Below are 19,580 nucleotides of genomic sequence, written 5' to 3'. Positions count from 1 at the left end.
CCTCCTTGCAAACATGAGCAAATGACACCATTACATTGTCAACCAAATCCATCACCTCCAGCCACAAAGCTCAAAGTTCCCAAGGGACTCTCTGCTCCTTCTTGCACCATCTGATTACATTCAAATAATCACCTTCGATCGTGCAACTAATCCCCATATTCTTACTGCTGAAAATTTTGAGACCACACAACAAGGCACTTAATTATGCGAAATTAGCCGTTGTAGAACCAATTGGGCCGGCATATGAGAATATAATATTGCTAAAGCAGTCTCGCAAAAGACCACCTGTTCCTGCCAACCTCGGATTACCCAAAGAACTTCTGTCAAAATTAAGCTTTAGGCTTCCTTGACAGGGAGCAATCCAAATACTCATAGGCTTTGATTTTACAGAGCCGAGAAAAAACAAATTTTGTAAATTAGCCATTACATCCACCTTGGATATTCCCCACCCTTCTCTCTTCACTGACAACCAAGACCTGATGGAACATTTGCAAATATGAAAAATTCGATCACAAGAGCAAACCACCCCTTTAAATGTTCTCATATTCCTTTCTTTCCATATCTCCCAAAAGAATTGTCCCAACTGTAATCTTTCAGACAACACGACCTATCTTAGGAAGAAAAGGTGCTTTCAAAGAAGTTACCAAATCTTCAATCCTTTGAGGGAGTGGCATTTGAACTACAACCATCTCAAAAAGCCAGTACCGTAATCTCGCAGTGAATGAATAATGGATCAATAAATGTGGCCCAGTCTCTCCATCGTTTTTGTATAGAAGGCACACATTAGGCAGTATCTTTCCCTTTTTAATCAGATTGTTAACAGTTAGGATTTTGTCCTGTGCAGCCAGCCAATAAAGATTTGTACTTTATGTGGAATCGGCCATTTCCAAATTTCCACAATATTTGCGTATGACCATCTCCATCTATCACGGAGGAATAAATTGTAACATGATTTCACCGAAAACACTCCATCCTTTTCAATTTTCCAAATGATATTTCCTCTATTATTTTGTATTCAAATGTTCCTTGGTGTATAGGGGGGAGATTTTAATTTTATTATATGGCTGGAGGAAGCATCTTCTTATATTTTTCCAAATGCTTATATGAGAATGTTTAATGACTTTATTTTGCGTCATAAACTAGTAGATTTACTAACTAATTATTCAATGTTCACCTAGGGGTCGTTTGGATACTTTTATTTCTATTATAGAGAAATAGATTACGAGAAAATGCATCATTTCTAGTATTTGGGTACTCACATAATGTGTAGGAAATAAAACACATTACCGAAAATTTCCTAAAAAATCGTGAAATCTATTACCCACCCCAATAGGTAAAAAATGTATTATGGGGATTGGCGGGTAATATGAATTCACACACCCGCTAGAAATCATTAAACATGTCTAAAGAATTTGAAGTCTGCCTCTCTGTTTTGCTCAAAAGACTCATCTGCTGTTTCGCTCAAAAGACTCATCTGCATTTCACGTGGCTATCAAAGACTCCTCTCTCTCTCTCTCTCTGATGTTGCCATCAAAAGTCTCTCTCTCTAACATGCATTTCTCGTGGCTATCAAAGACTCCTCTCTCTCTCTCTGATGTTGCCATCAAAAGTCTCTCTCTCTAACATGTATATTCTCATACTATGAAATCTTGATGTTTCATATGCCCATTACATAAATGTTTTATAGTCTCTCTAACAGCGTGTTACCATTAAAAAAAACACACACTCTCTCTCAAACATCATGTGGCCCTCAAAAGACTCTCTCTCTAGATATGAGAACATGCAAAGGTGGGTGTAAACATCTTCTTTTTTTTTGAGAAATGATCCTATAGGACCCTCCCCCACCTATATGTGTAAGACTCCAAAGGATCACCATTAAATTTGACATGGATCTATAGAAAAGTCAAGTCCCAAACCCATATGATAACTTTTCAAGAGATCCGTACTAACTTTAATGGTGATCCCTTGGGTTCCTACACACATAGGTGGGGGAGGGTCCTATAGGATCATTACTCTTTTTTTTTTAATAAATTGTAGAAATGTATTAGGTATAAGATGGTATATAAATTGTCTATGCCATTAGTTGGATAAAAATGCCGATATACTGTATCCAAATTTCTACATCAAAATAGAGAATAACAAGCGCAACTAAATTTTTATATTTTTTCACTCTGGTAATTTAGGCCATTAATGGTTGACTCGTCTGGTGTTCAAAAGCATTAAAAGGAAGAGAAAATAGAAAAAAATATCATTGAGATTTGAATGCTATTGTTGTGACACCATTCACCTATTAATGAAATAATTGTAGGGAGAAGGGTAAAATTAACCCATGTGGATACTACCTTCATATATTAGAAAAAAATTATGGTTTTAATTAATATTTTATCCTAAAAAGGAAAAAAAAGCTGTAAAAAAACACATTACTATAAATAAAATTAATGCAACATTTCCTAGTCAAAATGTCGATAATGTATTTCCCAAATTTTTTCTAGATATAGCTAAACAGTAGCATTGTATTTCTCAGGTTGCATCTAGATACTACCCAAACAGTTACAATTCATTTGCAAGTAATGTATTACACCAATAATATATTACGCTAGTAATATATTTCACAGACAATATATTTCTAGGTATTCAAATGACCCCTTAGTCTAACAATAGCCTGTAAAATCTAATTAGGAGTAAATTGGATTAGTTTTTATTTCGAATGATTGTGAAGCTCTTTTTTCTTTTGTTGAAGTGAATTCATTGACCAAATACCCATTATGCTGCAAATTGATAATGTTAATACTAGCCCAAAATCTTTTAGAATAGAGGAGGCTTGGCTGGAAGAAGACGAGGTCATTGATCTCATCAGCCAGCATGGAATAATATAATAGTTCATAGGTTTTAAGGTTATAAAGTTTATAAACAATTTGCTAAATGCGAAGCATAATTTGGTAAAATGAGAAAACACAAAAAAACTATTGTGTTAAACAAAGACTTGATACTACTCTAATGAGAATTCAAGCCATTGAACAAGTGGTTCGATCTCATGAGGTTTTATTAGAGAGCTGTTAGGGGAAAGATCGCAGCTAATTAATTCAATGCATGCCTTATTGAGGATGGAGAAAATTTTTTTGAGGTAAAGATCCAAAGTGAAATGGATGAAAGAAGGGGATGTGAATGTTAGATTTTTCCATGGTATTGCTAATGCTAGACACGGACAGAATAATATATTTAGCATCACCTTTAATGGTGCGAATGATGATGACCATGATGTCAAGGAGTGGGAGTTCGTGCGTCATTTTCAATACTGCATCAATACCCACAAAGCCAATAGAGATGAAGTTCCCTTTCAGGTATATTTAAGTCATTTTCAATACTGCATCAGCACCCCCAGGACTTTCTCAAGTGAAGTTCCCTTTAAGGTACGCTTTGATGCAGTTCCTTCTGAAAGACTCCCTAGGCATAGTTAGAGATTCGGCAAAGGTGGTTAATATGAAAGAGCTGAAAATGACAGTTTTCTCATTGTTGGGAGATAAAGCTCTAGGACTAGATAGTTTCCTATTAATGTTTTTCCACAGATTCTAGTATCTTGAAAGATGAGTTTCTATTTATAGTCAATGAATTTTTGGAGAGGGAATTTTTTATTAAGGGATTAATACAACTACATTGCTTTGATCCTGAAGAAATCATCCATTGCAGAGATCAATGACATCACCATATTAGCTTATTGACTAGACTTTATAAGATTCTTTATAAAATATTGACTAGCAAATTGAAAAAAGTATTGCATTTGCTGGTTTCGGGACCCCAAACTTCTTTTATTAAAGGAAGGTTGATTATTGATGGAGTGTTGAATGCTCAGGAGAGTATTCGCTCTTGCATGGAGAGTAGAATTCCAGGTATTGTGATCAAGTTCAATATGAAAAAAGCTGATGATTGTATATAGTAGTTGTCCTTGATGAAATTTTATTCTAGATGGGTTTTGTGGATAATTGGAGGAGGTGGGTTTCTGGATATTTATCTAGTTTGCATATCTGTATTTTAGTGAATGGGCCCCTGAAAGGCTTCTTTAAGGCAACTAGGGACTTAAGCAAGGAGATCCTCTCTTGTCTTTTCTTATTTATTTTGGTTGGTGAAGCATTTAGTTTGATGTTGAAAAATATGAAAACTAAACATTATTTAAATGATTGTATGGTTTCCACATAAGCTCATTATATTTCTCACAATATAGTGATGACACTATTATTTTTTATGGTGCGGAGGTAGATCAAATCCTAAATATTAGAAGGTTTATTTGATATTGTAAGTTAGCTTTGGGCTTAAAGATGAAGTTTTGGAAAATATGTTTGGTTGGAATTTGATGTTGTCAAACAATTGTTAACAACATAGCTTTTCATTTGCAACCAATTGTTAACAATATAGCTTTTCATTTGGGTTGCAAGGTTGAATTTTTTCCAACCAAGTATTTGGGGATGCCTATTTCAGATTTGAAACTACCTATTGAAATTTGGGATCATGTCTGAAGAGAGTCCAAGTTAAATTGGACTTATCGAAGGCTAAACTTTCGTTTACTAGGTGGCCATATCACATTGATCAAATCTTCCTTATCCAATCTCCTAATATATATGATGTCTCTACATCGTATGCCAATGGATATTTTAAGAAGGATAGAGTAATTAATGCCGAATTTCTTGTGGGGATCGAATGATAGAGTCAAAAAATGTAACTTGGTTAGCTGGGAATGTGTATGTTGTCCTAAGAGAGAAGTAGGCCTGAGGATTAGGAAGTTGAACAAGTCAATTAAGTGTTTGTTGCATAGTGGTTGTGCACGTATTTGCAAGATGAACATCAATCTTGGCGTGAAGTACTAATGCCTAAATATGGGTTAGATCTTTCAAATATCTTGAGTCAATATTCGCATTTTTGGAAGGGTATTTTGTCTTTTTGATCTTTTGTCGAAGGGTATAGCAGGTGGAGTGCTATAAAGTGAGATAAAGTTCTTTTCTGGCAACATAAGTGGAAGGGTTACTCATGCTCTCAAGTTCTTTTCTCCATATTTGTTTCATAGAGTCATGAAGCCTATGGTGAAGTTCAAAGATATTTTTCAAAAGATTGGTAACTCTGTCTTTTGGGTTATAAATTGTATTCACAATAGAATGCTCCATACAGTTGTTTTAACAAATTGCAAATTTACTTGAATCACGGGAAGGAGTTTATGTCTCAAACTATATAGATGATGAGACTCTTTGCGAGATTGAAAATGATGGGGTTTTTTTTGTTAAATCAGCCTACAACATCTTTTACCATAACCATGTTCAGTGGTGTCGGCTAAATTTGATGAATATTTGGAAGTGGAAAGTTCATCACAAGGTGCAGGCTTTTGTGTGGATCATGTCGCAGGGTAGAGTGTTGATGGTCAACAACCTCAGGAAAATAGGTTAAATATTAGTGAACGTATGTTTGTTTTGTAAAAGCAATGAGAAGGATGGAGATCACATGTTTCTCCATTGCCCTTACTCTTATGATATTCAGTGTTGCATTCCAAAAGATGGGCTTCTTGAAGGTTTGTCTGTCTATAAACATGGAGATATTGGATCAGTTGAAGTTAATGGGATTGTCGAAGATTGGGACTATGATTTGAGACATCTTTCGAGCTGTTATCGTTTGACAACTTAGGCTAGAGAGGAATAAAACTTTTGAGGGGATTATATTAAGAATTCAAATGGTTCAGCAGAATATTAAATTCGGAGTGGAGTTGGTTTAACGTTACTAAGGAGGGTCAAGGGGTCTCTAAGGTGTCGAGTTAAATTTGAAAAATCTCATCTATTCTAGTATTGTTAAGATGAAGCGTAGGTAGGAGCCTCCAATGTTGGGTTGTGTTAAGCTTAACTTTGATAGCCCTTCTTTGGGCAACCCAGGTATTGTAGAGATTGGTGGTGCATATCGTAATAGTTGGGGTTTTGTGACTTTTTATTTAATGGGACTTTGTAGTTATGTTTTAGCCAATTGCCAAAATTGTTGCTTTATTGCAAGTTCTTAAGTAAGAGAGAAAGAGAAAGATATATATATATATATATATATATATATATATATATGTGTGTGTGTGTGTGTGTGTGTGTGTGTGTGTGTGTGTGTGTGTGTGTGTGTGTGTGTGTGTGTGTGTGTGTGTGTGTGTGTGTGTGTGGAAAATGATCATGTGAGCCAGTGGGCTCACAAGTAAAAATGAGCCCAATGGCCCAGATTGAATCTGGGTCGATCACAGATGCCTGATAGTTTTTGAATTTTAGTTTTTTTCTACAAATCCAAATCACTTGAAATTTTAAACATGTGTTTATAAAAAATAGATGAATCTTCGAAAAATATAAAAAAAAATTTTTACATGAAAACAATTGATCAAAATAGCCCCAAAAAGTTTCAAGGGTATTTTGATCAAATGTTTTTTTTTGCAGAATATTTTTTTATATTTTTATTAAGTGCGACTTGATGACAAGAACACACGTCTAAAATTTTAAGTGATTTAGATATGTAGAAAAAGAACTAAAATTCAAATATTACCAGATATCAGTGATCGTCAGATCGGCCCAAATTCAATTTGGGCCGTTGGGCTCATTTTTACTTGTGAGCTTACTGACTCAAGGGATCATTATATATATATATATATATATATATATATATACTTATGGCTTTTAGGGGTGGCAAGGGGTCGGGCCTTCGGGTCCAGGTTTTGGCCTTGGACCTGACTTTTCAAGTGCAAAATTTGGACCTATACTCGAACCCGAGGTCGGATCTACTTGTCAGGTCCCAAGTCCAGTCGGGTCCATTGCCACCCTATGACTATGAGCTTTTTTTTTTTTTATATCCTTTTTTCTACCATCATATACCTATATTATTGGCAACATTGCACAACAGTAATGAATACCCACATTCCTTACTATTTTATGTAATAACTAGAAATTCCTAATAAAGAAATGTAGTGAAAACATTAATGTCTACCCACATATGCCCATATTATTCATTTTGGGTCTGGGTCGGGTCCATTGCCACCCCTAATGATTTTTGTGTGATTGAAGGGGATTATCTCAATATGATAAATTGGTGCAATAAGGCGACTAGACCGCTGTAGAGTTTGAGATCTTTGGATGCAAATCATGGACTTTACTTCTTAAATAAGTCTCTTGTAATCATGTTTATAGAGAGGCCAATGAAGCTGTGGATGGGTTGGAGAAAAAGGGTGCTTTGATGTATAATATGGTTGTTTTTTATTTGCTTTTTTTGATTGGTTGATTGTAAATTCACTAATATAATAAAATTTTGTATCATCGTCAAAGAACAAAAATAAAAAAAAGAAAAAGAAAAAAGAAAAAGATGGGATAGGAAAATATTATTATGGCTCTTAGGTGGATCAAAAGTTATCTCCACAAGTGTTTATCTAGTTGAAGTAAAATGCGAGTTGAAGTCTAATTTGTTTGCTTTGTGGAGGTTCGGGGCTTAGGTCAAATTCAGGTATTTATTGCTTGCATTTGTGTGGTTTTTAACTAAATCACTAGGAAATATTAGTAATCTTATTCTTTTCTGTTTTAAAATTTTATCAAAATATCTTCTAAATTATAAATTATTTACATTACATGTTGTGTTTCTTGGAAACTTTAAAGTAGTAAAAACTTGAAGTGCAATGAGTCAAATTAGATTATGAATATAAAGTAAGTTACAAACATTGAAATGCTTTCTGTGCTTTTTTTCATCTGTCGTCTCATCTAAGTAGAAAATGTTAAAAGGAAAAGAGGAAACAATCAAGAATGTATGGCTAGGTTAGCTTTATTTAGCTCGAAAATTTATTATTGGTTTCCCCTTCATCGGGGACTAAAATCTCTTAGATTGCTACATTTTTCATTGTTTGTGATTTGGCAAGATTTTGAAGGTATACTCCTCTCTCTAGGGCTGAGAGTTTACCCAGCTTGGATCCAAATCTGAAATTTTGATCCTATCTGGATCCACGATTTGGATCCAAAATTTGGATCTGAATCTAAAATCTAGCTCTAGAATAATAATTCGGGTTGGATCCAGGTATAGTGGATCCAATTTGGATCCAACCGGGTTCTTTAATATATATATATATATATATATATATATATATATATATATATGGTTATGTTAGAGTGCACACACTATAGAGTATTTTGTAATTGTCCTAACAAAATTTGTACATTTATAAACCCTTGTTTTGTACATGGAGCATTTTTTTAGTAAAGGCATTTTTAATAATTAAGACGGGTGTGATATCATCCATATGGGGTGTGACATCACCTATATGGAGCATTAAAGGCCACTAGTATACTCCATAAGGATGATGTCACACTCCATTGGGATGATATAACACCCCTTCTAATGACTAAAAATACCATTACTAAAAATGCTTCATGTATTGTTTACGCATATGTGCTGATTTCTAAGATGAGATTTGCTCAAATCTTTACAAAATTGAGTTATTTTTAAAAAGGTAGAGAAAGTGGGGTCGTTTGAATTATAGGCTCAAAAGAATCCTAGATCTATACATATCCGATATTTTTCTAAGTCCACTACTAGCACCAGCTCTTTTTTCGAATGGCTTATGTTTGTTGGAATTGGTAGATCTAAGGTTCTTGAGCTAAATCTAGGGTTCCTAAGGTAGGTGAAAAGTTTGAGAATTTTAGATAGGGTATACCTATGCTTTTTTTGGGATTGGAGGAGAATTTCTTTAGTTTTTTAAGGTTTTAGGATCTCCTCAAGTAGAATATGGGTTCTGGGATTTTTTGGGAAATTTTCCAATTTTTTTGTAATTTCCTAAGGTCTTTTCCTAGTTTGAGGTATTTTTAAGGTATTTTTTCTAATTTTGATAATTGTTTCCTATATTCTAAGGATTTTTGATATTTTTCTCCTGTTTTTTTTTTTAGGGATATTTATAGGCTTTCAATTGGTGAATTTTCTTGATATTTCTTAACCCCTTTTTTTTTTTTTTTTTTTTTTTTTTTCAGATTTTTCCTGATTTTTTTGGCTTTATCTAAAATTATAAAAAAAAACGTGTTTACTGTGTCATCAAGCCGTGACACAGCCGGCCCTAAGGCCTGACACTTAAAAGGTCTCACAGGGACGAAATTGTTATTTTCTAGATCTTTCTAACTATTAATCCAATGTGGGTGATTTCTAGGACTATTGGAAAGCTCTCAGTGTACTTCAATTTGAAATAGTTTTTGGGAAATTTTGAGATAATTATATTGGGTCTAGATTGCTTACGGTCTACTAAAATTTGTGTGGTCCTTTAGCCAAAAAATTCGAGGTTTTTAAGAGTTCTCTTTGTCACAATTTCAAAGGGGTATCTACATGTATAAACAAGGGTATATAAGTATCTAAAATTTGTTGAGTACAATTATAAAATTCTCTATAGTGTGAGCACCCTAACATAACCTTATATATAGAGAATTATTAAACTCTCTCTTTCTCTCTCTCCCTCTCTCTCTCTCTTTATATATATATATATATATATATATATATATATATATATATATATATATATATATATATATATATATATATATATATATATATATATATATATATATATATATGAAAAAGTCTTCCCGATACCTATAGGCGAAAATGAATAGTGATTTCACCTACCCTCGTCACCGTCCAAATTTCATCGCGCAGTCACAATTGTCCGATAGTGTTTTATTTTTGCGTGTATGTATATTTTACTGATGCGCACCTAATAAAAATATAAAAAAATTATCCGCTAAAAACAAGTTGACTAAAATACCCCCGAAACTTTTCGAACGTATTTTGGTCAATTATTTTCATATAAAATATTTTTTTTTATATTTTTTGAAGATTCCCGTACTTTTATGAATATAAGCTCCAAATTTTATGTCATTCTGATTGTAGAAAAGTAAATAAAAATGGAACACTACCAAACAATTGTCACCTCGCAATGAACTTTTGAAGATGATAGGAGTAGGTAAAATCACTGTTCATTTTCGCCTATAGGCGTTGCGTAGTGTTTTTCATATATATATATATATATATATATATATATATATATATATATATATATATAGGAAAAAGCAGGGATTAGCCCACCAGCTTATATGAGCCCAACGGTCCAGATTGAATCTGGGCCGATCTGATGATCACAGATGTCTTGTAGTGCTTGAATTTTATTTTTTTCTACATAGCCAAATCACTTGAAATTTAGATGTGTGTTCTTTTCATCAAGACGCACCTAATAAAAATATAAAAAAAATTATTAGTGAAAAACAGATAATCAAATTATCCCTCGAAGATTTTTGGGGGTATTTTGGTCAATGTATTTCATGTAAAATATTTTTTTGATATTTTTTGAAGATTCAGCTATTTTTGATAAACACACCTAAAATTTCAAGTGATTTGAGTTTGTAAAAAATAAAATAAAATTCAAACACTACTGGACATCTATGATCGTCAGATCGACCCAGATTCAATCTGGGCCGTTGGGCTCAGATGTTTATATGAGCTAGTGAGCTAATCCCAAGTTCATATATATATATATATATATATAAATTAACTTTTGTAATTGTATTTTAATTTTATAATATACAAAATTGAAATTGATCCAGATCCAGATTCGGATCCGAATTCTATATAGTTTTGGATTCCGAATTCGAGATCCCGATCCAAATAATATGGATCCAGATCTGGATCCACTGTGTACTTTTTGGATGTTGATCCAGATTTAGATAGATCCAGACCTGATCCAAAAAATTCTAAGGCCTACCTCTCTCTTTTTTGAGCTTCCCCACACATCCATCCATCTTTCTTTCTCTGGCCAACGAGCCAAATACAAATATTTTAAACTTGAAGATCAACTAATAAATTATGTTAGTCTACCTTCAATACAAGTTTACAAAGGGACTTGTATTTCTTTCGAGACAAGAAAAGATATAAAGAAACATTAGGCGAGGGGGAATATTGAGCGAAAGAAAAGTCCAAGATGGGGAGCAATGACATGATGAAGACATCAACTCGGAAGTTACCAAGAAATATATGACCCAGTCCATCCTTTCCTCATTTACTTCTCCCAATTTAATTGATCTCCTTCCATTCATCGTTCACTTTGTTCTCTCTACTTAATAATTATCGCACGTAGTAGTTGAAACATTTGAATATTTTAGTATTCGTATCCAATCCACAATACAGAAATGACCTTATTTGAAAACTATTGCCCGGCCTGGATTGGATAAACATAAAAACATATTACACCTTGGAAACTTTCCAAATTATTTGTCTAATACTAAAAGAGAAAATATCATTAAAGGGAATGAAAGTCCTTAAAAAATCGTTGAAGGGATCCAATTATTCCTGTTAACATTTGAGGACATGCTTTTTTGTTTTTCATTTTGACTTAGACACCTTTTCATTTTTATCTAAAAAATATCCAAATTACCGTTATATTTGGAATTACAAATATAAGGGCATTTCAATAATTTGACCCCAAGAGATCTCACCAAGTTATGAAAATAACTCTAATTGTTTCGCATTATAAAAAAGGAGCACATTATTCATATTAGTAATATAGAGCAACTAATTTGTAATTTGATATATGCAAAGCATTTTAAGTGCAAATTAGTTGTTCTACATTATTAGTACTAAACAATAAGTTTTTTATTTGTAATGTAAAATTGAATGTTGGACTATGTGATCAAGCATGGTGCATATCAGTTAAAATTTTTATTATTCTTACACCGACAAGACCACTCACAATGTCCTCCACAAACAAATAACTCTTGAAACAAACAAATAAAATAAAATAAACACGGTTCTCACTCGCTACCACTATTGAATACAATTCCTTAAATCAAAACCTTAACTGATTATTTTATGGAAATAGAAGAACTCAACCTAAAGTAAAATTTAAAAAAGTAAATTACCAGAGATTTTCTCAACCGGGCTTAGTACACCCCATGCCGAGTCTCTTCCTTCCAATGGTGCTCGGGATCTATGATCGGTCTCTTGATTATCCTACTAACAAAACCATCTCAAAGGCATATGGATATCGATCTAGAACCAACTGCCTAAGGCCTCAATGCCTTAGTCTTACCCAAACCCCCTTAGATTGATCTTTAGAGAGATAGAAATCAAAAAGAGAGGGAGCGATCTACTAGCAAGGCGATGCTTCCTTTTGCTACCCACAAATCAAGAACCAATTCCAAGTTAGGTTGTGCCCCTTAGAATCCATAAGAGAGATGAGATTGCTTGGGCGTGCCATCTTTGGAACTCAAAGAGAGAGATAAGATACCTAGGTTGGGGCGTGACTCTCTTGAAGACTTGGGAGAGAGAGTAAACCCTAGGTTGGGGCATGCCCCTCTTGAGAGATCTTGGAGAGGGATAATTCTTAGAGATAATAGAAAAGGGGTGTAGAGATTTTTTAATAAGGAAGAAGTCTTTTTTTATAGATTTTTTATGCTTTAAGGTTTGCCATAATTCGTAGAATCAATTTTAACCATCGATCTAACGAGACTTGTGGGGTGAGAGATGTGAATCATCTATTCCTTTGATCCACCATCAAGATTAAAAAAGAATGTGCTAGACCATTATCATCCACTTCCTAAACCTATTCCTTTCAAATACTCTAATAAGAAAAATATTTCTCTTTTAGGATATTTATTCTTTATCCACATAATCTTTGAATAATCAAAATTCCGTAAACCACAAAACATTCCATTCTTGTTTCAATCAAAATCTCAACAAAACACTTTCCATAAAATTTCAACTTAATTGATGGCATTGATTCACAAGGTTTTAGAAAATAAGATAGTAGCCCCATTATGTGGGGGTGCCACCTATGGGCCCCTATGTGAGCCCCACATACATCACTATAGTGGACTTGGTGGGCTCCCATTGGCCCTTTCAAATATTTATAAATTAAAATAATTTTTAGAATTTAAATTTTTTAGTTTATTTAAAATATTGAAAAATAATTTTGTTTTAATTTATAAATCCAAATGAAAAAATTAAAATGTCAAAAGTTTCACAAAAATTCAAATAAATATTTTAAAAATCATATAATACAAAATTAATTAAAATTAATTAATTTTGATGGGAATCAGATCCATAAAGGTCTAGGAATCATCATTATTAATATACTGGAGTACTCCACCTTCAACTGTGGACCACGATTCACACTAGCTTTCACAAACTGGCCCAGTGATTCTCATGATCCACAGTCCATTGCAGGAGCTCATGATTGGACCACCAAAGTCAGCCAATAGGCTAAGGAATGTAGACTCAATCTATGGATTTCAGTTTCTCCCCTAGAGACAAAACCATAGTCCCTAGACCATGATGCAACCACGACTTTGTAGTGCATAGGGTAATCTCTCGTACATGAATACACTTCATCCTTAATGGTGTAACACTATCTCAATACGACTATCTCTCTTGCCTGTATCGACAAATCGCATTTACCTAGTATGGTCGACGCGAAGACCACACTCCCACTGATTTTATGTTTCACTATAAAATACTCATACAAACTCTGATAATACCTTTAAAAGCTACATAAACCCAACAAAAATACCTAAAGGTATTTTTATTATTTAGTTGAGGTATCTTAGATGTCAAATTGCAAAAATGGCCATGATTGTTATGCATTCCAAATACCAAACAAGGGTAATTTAACTATTTTTATTTGTGAGGATGTTTCTAATTAAAACGAAAAATAAAATAAAATGCTCTCATATGTTAATAAACACAATATGACCCGTTGAATGATCTTATGAGGAGTTTCATTCCCTTTAATGATATTTTCCCACATATTCAACAAATGTCTCGGGCTTTGGTGTGGCACTAACACACGCCCAACTTGTACTATACAAGGTGTGGTTCAAGGGCCCAAAAAATTAGGGCCCCTGCCTCAAAATGTGGCGTGACGGCCAGGCAAAGACTAGATCCCTACAGGCCAAGAACTGGATTGGCTGGGCTAAGGCTGGACCACCACGGCTTGGGACCGGGTTGAGCTGAGCTGCGCCACGACAATGTCAGTTCGTCCCGGCATGAGTCAGGGATCTATCTAGGCTAGGGCGTCTTTGGCATGGTTTGGTTTGGCCAGGATCCAGCTGGCCCTCAAGGGACTAGAGTTCGGGTTAATTGACCCAGACCCAACCCATTGTCATACCAATGCAGCATATCTTTTTTTTTTAATTTTTTTTAATTGTGGGTTTGTAATTTGTAAATGTCGGTTCTAAGTTTTTTAAAAGATGGGTTGTAGGCCCAACGTATGTTGCATTAGTATTTCAAAACCTGATCAGACCAATTCTCTATTTTGGAATTGGGCCCAAAAGAATTTACTATTAATTTAAATTTGAAAAATAAAAAACTTAACGTAATAGAAAAGGCGCTTCATCCAATCCAGTCGTCCAATTTCCTGACATACACGTCAAATTCTATGACAGAATCGGACAAATCTGCCAAAATGGGAATCGTTCTAGGTCAAGCTATGAACCAGATTGGTCTCGACCGAATCCCGATGTGGATCTCTTAATTTTTAAAATACTATATATGGGGAAATCTGATTTTTAAAATACTAGGTTGCACCGAAGTCCAATAGGTGCCGGATTGTAATTTTCTGAAAATGATGGTTTAGTTAACAGTAGTTCACACGGCCAATACCAAGCCCTCACGTGACCCACAAAACAATTGTCAATAACTATTAATAAATATTCTCATTCATATGATTTTCCTTTTGACAAAAATTTTATGCTCCCACTTGTGCATCCTCTTAGGTAAAAATCCTACCTAAGATATTTTGGGACAACAAATTCAGATATATAATTTTTTTGGCCGAGTGATCAACCTCAAAATAAATAAAAGAGAAAAAATTATAAGCATTTTGTATGTTACATGAAAAATCAATTTCTTGTGATTGAAGGGAGATCATCTAATTTTTGAATGCTTAGATCTAATTGTTTTAAAGCTCAATTTTTTTTTTTTTTTTTTTGGAAAATACAATATCTGTAGGACAAAACCTAAAAAATTTTATTGTACTCATGTGCATATCTTTTCCTTGAGGAAGCACGAGGATATATCGATTTTTTTTTTTGAAAATGGTTTGATAGGGCTGTAGCCCTATCAAAATAAGTAAATTGTCACCTCATAACTCTTTGAAATTGCAAGTCAAGCGTTGGAAAATCTTAACATCGATCATCTCAACTTGCACATTATGGTTGTGGAAAAAATTAAAATTTTAAGCTCTAAAGTTAGTGTATATTATAACAAATTATCTAGACTGTCCATTTTGCCTTGAAAATAAGTGTTTTCAGATCCTTTTTTTAGTTTTAAAATTTGTTTTCAATGTTGGAAAATGATTTTAGAGCATCATAGAGATTTTCATTACTGAAAATAATATTTTACTTTCTGGATGAGGATTTAATCTAAGGCTTTATTTTGTTTTCATGAATCCTTCTTATATAAACCCATCCTTTATTTTTTTTCCCTGATCGGTGACTGAGATTGAGATTGCAACCCACTCAGTAGGTTTAATAAACCCCTCAAGTGGATTCGGACCCAGTTGACCAACCCAATGAGAAAGCAAAAAGAAAATGAAAGAGTAAAGTTCAGTTGAAGAGCTTGGACGGAGAAAAAAGACAAATTTCCGCATCTTCGTCTTCTTTACATAAATAGGAAGAGAGTGAGGTTATTACTATGCTCATCAATTGCCTCAGGTTCATTCAGGTGTTAAACACTTGTAGCTATAGCCATGAGCACTCCGGCCCCCTCTGTGCCCAATGCCAAGAGGTACACCTCTCTCTCTCTCAAAATTTTTAACTTTTAGGGCTCGCAATGGCTGGTCCGAGCACAGTTGGCCCGGCTTTAAAGAAGTAGGGCCCTTGGGCTACAAACTATGGCCCAAAGGCAGGGCTAGGGCCAGTGCTGGCTGGGTTCAGCCTGACCGGCCTTTTTTCTTTTTTTTTTTTTATTTGCGGGGCTAATCCTGAGCGGGCTCTACGGGAACAAAAGCGTGGCGAGGGCCGGGGTTGGCCTAGGCCGAGAGCCGGGCCCGGCCTGTTGCTGCCCTTGGAATACTTGCCTTAGCTTCAAGTCATTTTTTTTACAAATTTTGGTAGTTTTTAAAATTGGCCTCCTCCATTCAGGGCCTATCAATGACTCTTTAAAATAGTGCCAATACTTTGATTCTTTCTTAATTTTCATGTTTCAATTTTTTTTTCCCCAAAAAATTGAGTGTCGCCATACAGGGCCCCGCACTGGCTTGTTAACGACAGGAATTTTGTGGATGTTTTAATTTTCATGCCTAAAATTTCTTCTCCAAAAAAAAAAAAAAAGAAAAAAAGAGTAAAGATTGCCTTTTCTGGTGAATTTTTGAGGTGCGCCTTAAATTGATTGTTTAGGGTCTCACTCTTATATAAACTTTTTTGATACATATAAGGTGGATTTTAAAAAATCCAGCCAACTAATGGGCTAACTCACCTGAGCTCGTTATGCACCAAGTAGTAGCATTGTCTTTCAGCCCAAGTTGCAGAGCTCCTTACCTTATTTATAATTTATCAAAAAAGTCAAACTCACCCTAAGACAAGCTCTCCTTGATCTTTTCTAATAATGACAATATGTACGTCTTATGGGGTTTGTGTACCATGAGACCAATTATTTTTGTAACAATAATTTCCTCACAATAGTTACTCCCATTAGATCTCAAATTGGATGGTTTGGAGTGACTCATAAAGTATATCATCATATTTGCAAAAATTTAAAACAGGGTATTTTCTTTATAGATCATCATATTTGCATTTTTTGAGCTGCAAAAATCATGCATGTAGACCTTAAATGCATCTAAACTGACTTGGTATATCTTTCAAATCTTAAATCTCTCTTTCACATGCATTTTTTTTTTTTTTTTTGAAAAAAAAATAGATCACATTTGAATAGAACATCATTCCTACGTGTTGAGTCTGCCTATGGATAATATTGTGTGTGTGTCCCCTATGGATAATGCCTAAGAAATATTATTATTGCCCCTTGATTTTGAACAAAGGGGCTCTAGCTTCAAACCAAGCAGTCTTTTGCAAGGAACATATAAGATCCAAATAGTCATAATAACAACAATGATCATTTGGTTTCTCAAACCTACTCAATACAATTCAGTCAATGAGAATTTTGGTTGATATACCCTTTCATCACCATCAAACAAATTGATGGGAAGGTGATAAAAGTTATTGTGATGCTTAACACTTACTGCTTGCAAGGGCCACTCATAAATGCCCATTGGAATGGGGTATGCCGTGCTCCACTAGGCTGCATTATACTATTTATAATCAAGCTTTAGTTGAGGAACTAACATGATGGGATGAAACAGGCTCGAAGGAAAGGTGGGGATCATCACAGGAGGGGCGCGAGGGATCGGAGAGGCTGCAGTGCGACTCTTCTTGTCCCACGGTGCAAAGGTTGTGATTGCTGACATCCTTGATAACCTCGGGGAGGCCCTATGCCACGAGTTGGGGGAGGACGTATCTTACATCCACTGCGATGTAACAAATGAAGATGATGTCTGCAAAACTGTCGACTTTACAGTCGAAAAGTATGGTAAGCTCGACATCATGTACAACAATGCCGGTATAGTGGACTCCTTAATGCCCGAAATCCTAAACACTGAGAAGGCCAAATTTGAACGAGTGTTGGGTGTGAACTTAGTAGGGGCACTTTTGGGGGCCAAACATGCGGCCCGAGTCATGATCCCTGCAGGCAAGGGCTGCATCTTGTTTACTGCAAGTGTGGCTTCTGAAATTGGGGGTTTCTCTTCATATGCATATTCTTGCTCAAAGACCGCGATTGTCGGGCTGATGAAGAGTGCAACGGCAGAGTTAGGGAGATTTGGAATTCGGGTGAATTGCGTGTCGCCATACGGGGTGGCCACGCACATAGCCGATGGGCTACTGCCAGTAGAGGCTGTGCACTTTGAGGGTTTGTTGAGCAAGGTGGGGAACCTGCAAGGGGTGGTTCTAAAGGCTGAGGACATAGCCCAGGCTGCAGTGTATTTGGCTAGTGATGATGCCAAGTATGTGAGTGGGCAAAACCTCCTTGTGGATGGTGGCTACACCATTGTAAACCCATCTCTAGCCATGGGCTTCTCTAGCTTTTTAGGCCAAGCATGAAGAAGATTTTTGTTTGTTAAATGGAACTCCCGGAAATAAGCATAGAAGTGGGGTTTGTTGTTTGGAGAGTGAAGGAACCTCTTTTGATTTTCATGTTCTTGTGTTTCAGTGCATGCTTTGCCATTTTAACAAAAAGAAAAAAACACATTTTCTTAGAGTCCAATGTCGAATGGTCAAGATATCACATCGTACCCAAGGAAAGAGAGTGAACGGGAGAACGATTAAATATTCAATGTAGTTTTATATTTTGACATATATCTTTAGAAAAGTAGGTCTTTAAAGAATTACCATTGAATTTTGATATAAATCTTTGGAAACGTTATCAATGAACCTATGCACCTAAGTCTCACATCCATGTGATAACGTTTTTAGATATCTGTGTCAAAATTTAATGGTGATATTTTGAGGTCCTACTCACATGGGTGTGAGAGAGTCTCATAATGTTATTACTCTCTCTCTCTCTCTCTCTCTATATATATATATATATATATATATATATATATATATATATATATATATATATATATATATATATATATATATATATATATATATATATATATACAATGAGACCATTTATCTTTGATATTAGGACATCACAATTACTTATAACCATATAATGTGAAATTTGATAGCGTGGGTGTATCGCAAAATTCGGGAGCATTTCTTTTGAATTGTGAGCTTGGTCAACCAAATAAATGCAGCCACCCAAAAAACCTAGATATTGTAAGGTTCCTTCATGTGCCAAACTGTCTATGATTATAAGAATTGTCCATTAAGAAGATGTTAATTTAGTAGGTAATCATTATATGTTAGAGAACACCATTCTTGGTGTGATTATGACACAAATTTGGGGCTAGAAATGCTACTTTGTATATGAGATTTTTGAGCATTTACATGTGACAACTTTGTATATGTAATTTTGGAGTTGTACATAATGATTATTGTAAGGTTGAAATGTGGATGCAATATTGATGTTGTGCATCAAATGTAATGAATATATTTTTGTTTAATTAAATGCTCAATCTTTTGCTAATTCACTAAATAGGATTTTCAAGCAAAGCATCATTCTTTGTCCCTTTGTGGATATGCCATTGATGTATTGAAATATGAAATTGAGGTATGGTAGGCACAACGGGGCAGCAATGCTTAGATTCTTAAAACTGACAGGATCATAGGGGCACCCCTAAAATACCAAGAGTTAAGCATTGTATGTTTCTTGGACTATACCCAAACACAAACGCTCTAAGGTATATTCATAAGAAATTCATGCGGCTGCAAGAAGACATAAGATGTGCTTGTATGAAGACTCATGCAGGTTTTTCATTTTTCGGAAAAAATAATGAAGATGACGAACATCGGAATAATAGCTGCTCTCTCTCTCTCTCTCTCCTTTGAGTGAGCAAGAGTTGAAGAAAT

General features: G+C 34.8%; 1 protein-coding gene across 1 annotated transcript; it reads left to right on the top strand.

Moving 5' to 3' along the window:
* The first annotated feature begins 15,701 nt into the window (after positions 1-15,701).
* Positions 15,702-18,324, top strand: LOC18444509 ((+)-borneol dehydrogenase 1). Its single transcript, XM_006854677.4, has 2 exons — positions 15,702-15,792; positions 17,366-18,324. The coding sequence occupies exons 1-2, from the start codon at positions 15,755-15,757 to the stop codon at positions 18,159-18,161; spliced, it is 834 nt and encodes a 277-aa protein (XP_006854739.1). The 5' UTR covers positions 15,702-15,754; the 3' UTR covers positions 18,162-18,324.
* The last annotated feature ends 1,256 nt before the right edge of the window (positions 18,325-19,580 follow it).

The sequence above is a fragment of the Amborella trichopoda genome, chromosome 11, assembly GCF_054954075.1.
Source record: "Amborella trichopoda isolate Santa Cruz 75 chromosome 11, AtrichopodaSantaCruz75HAP2 v2.0, whole genome shotgun sequence".
Lineage (NCBI taxonomy): Eukaryota > Viridiplantae > Streptophyta > Magnoliopsida > Amborellales > Amborellaceae > Amborella > Amborella trichopoda.
This window is presented reverse-complemented; position numbering and strand designations above follow the sequence as displayed.

What these genes read in the sequence shown, in the direction of transcription:
- LOC18444509 (XM_006854677.4), top strand. Translation starts at nt 15,755, where the DNA reads ATGAGCACTCCGGCCCCCTCTGTGCCCAATGCCAAGAG. An exon ending in TCTGTGCCCAATGCCAAGAG is followed by an intron (nt 15,793 to 17,365) that starts GTACACCTCTCT and finishes GGGATGAAACAG; the next exon opens with GCTCGAAGGAAAGGTGGGGA.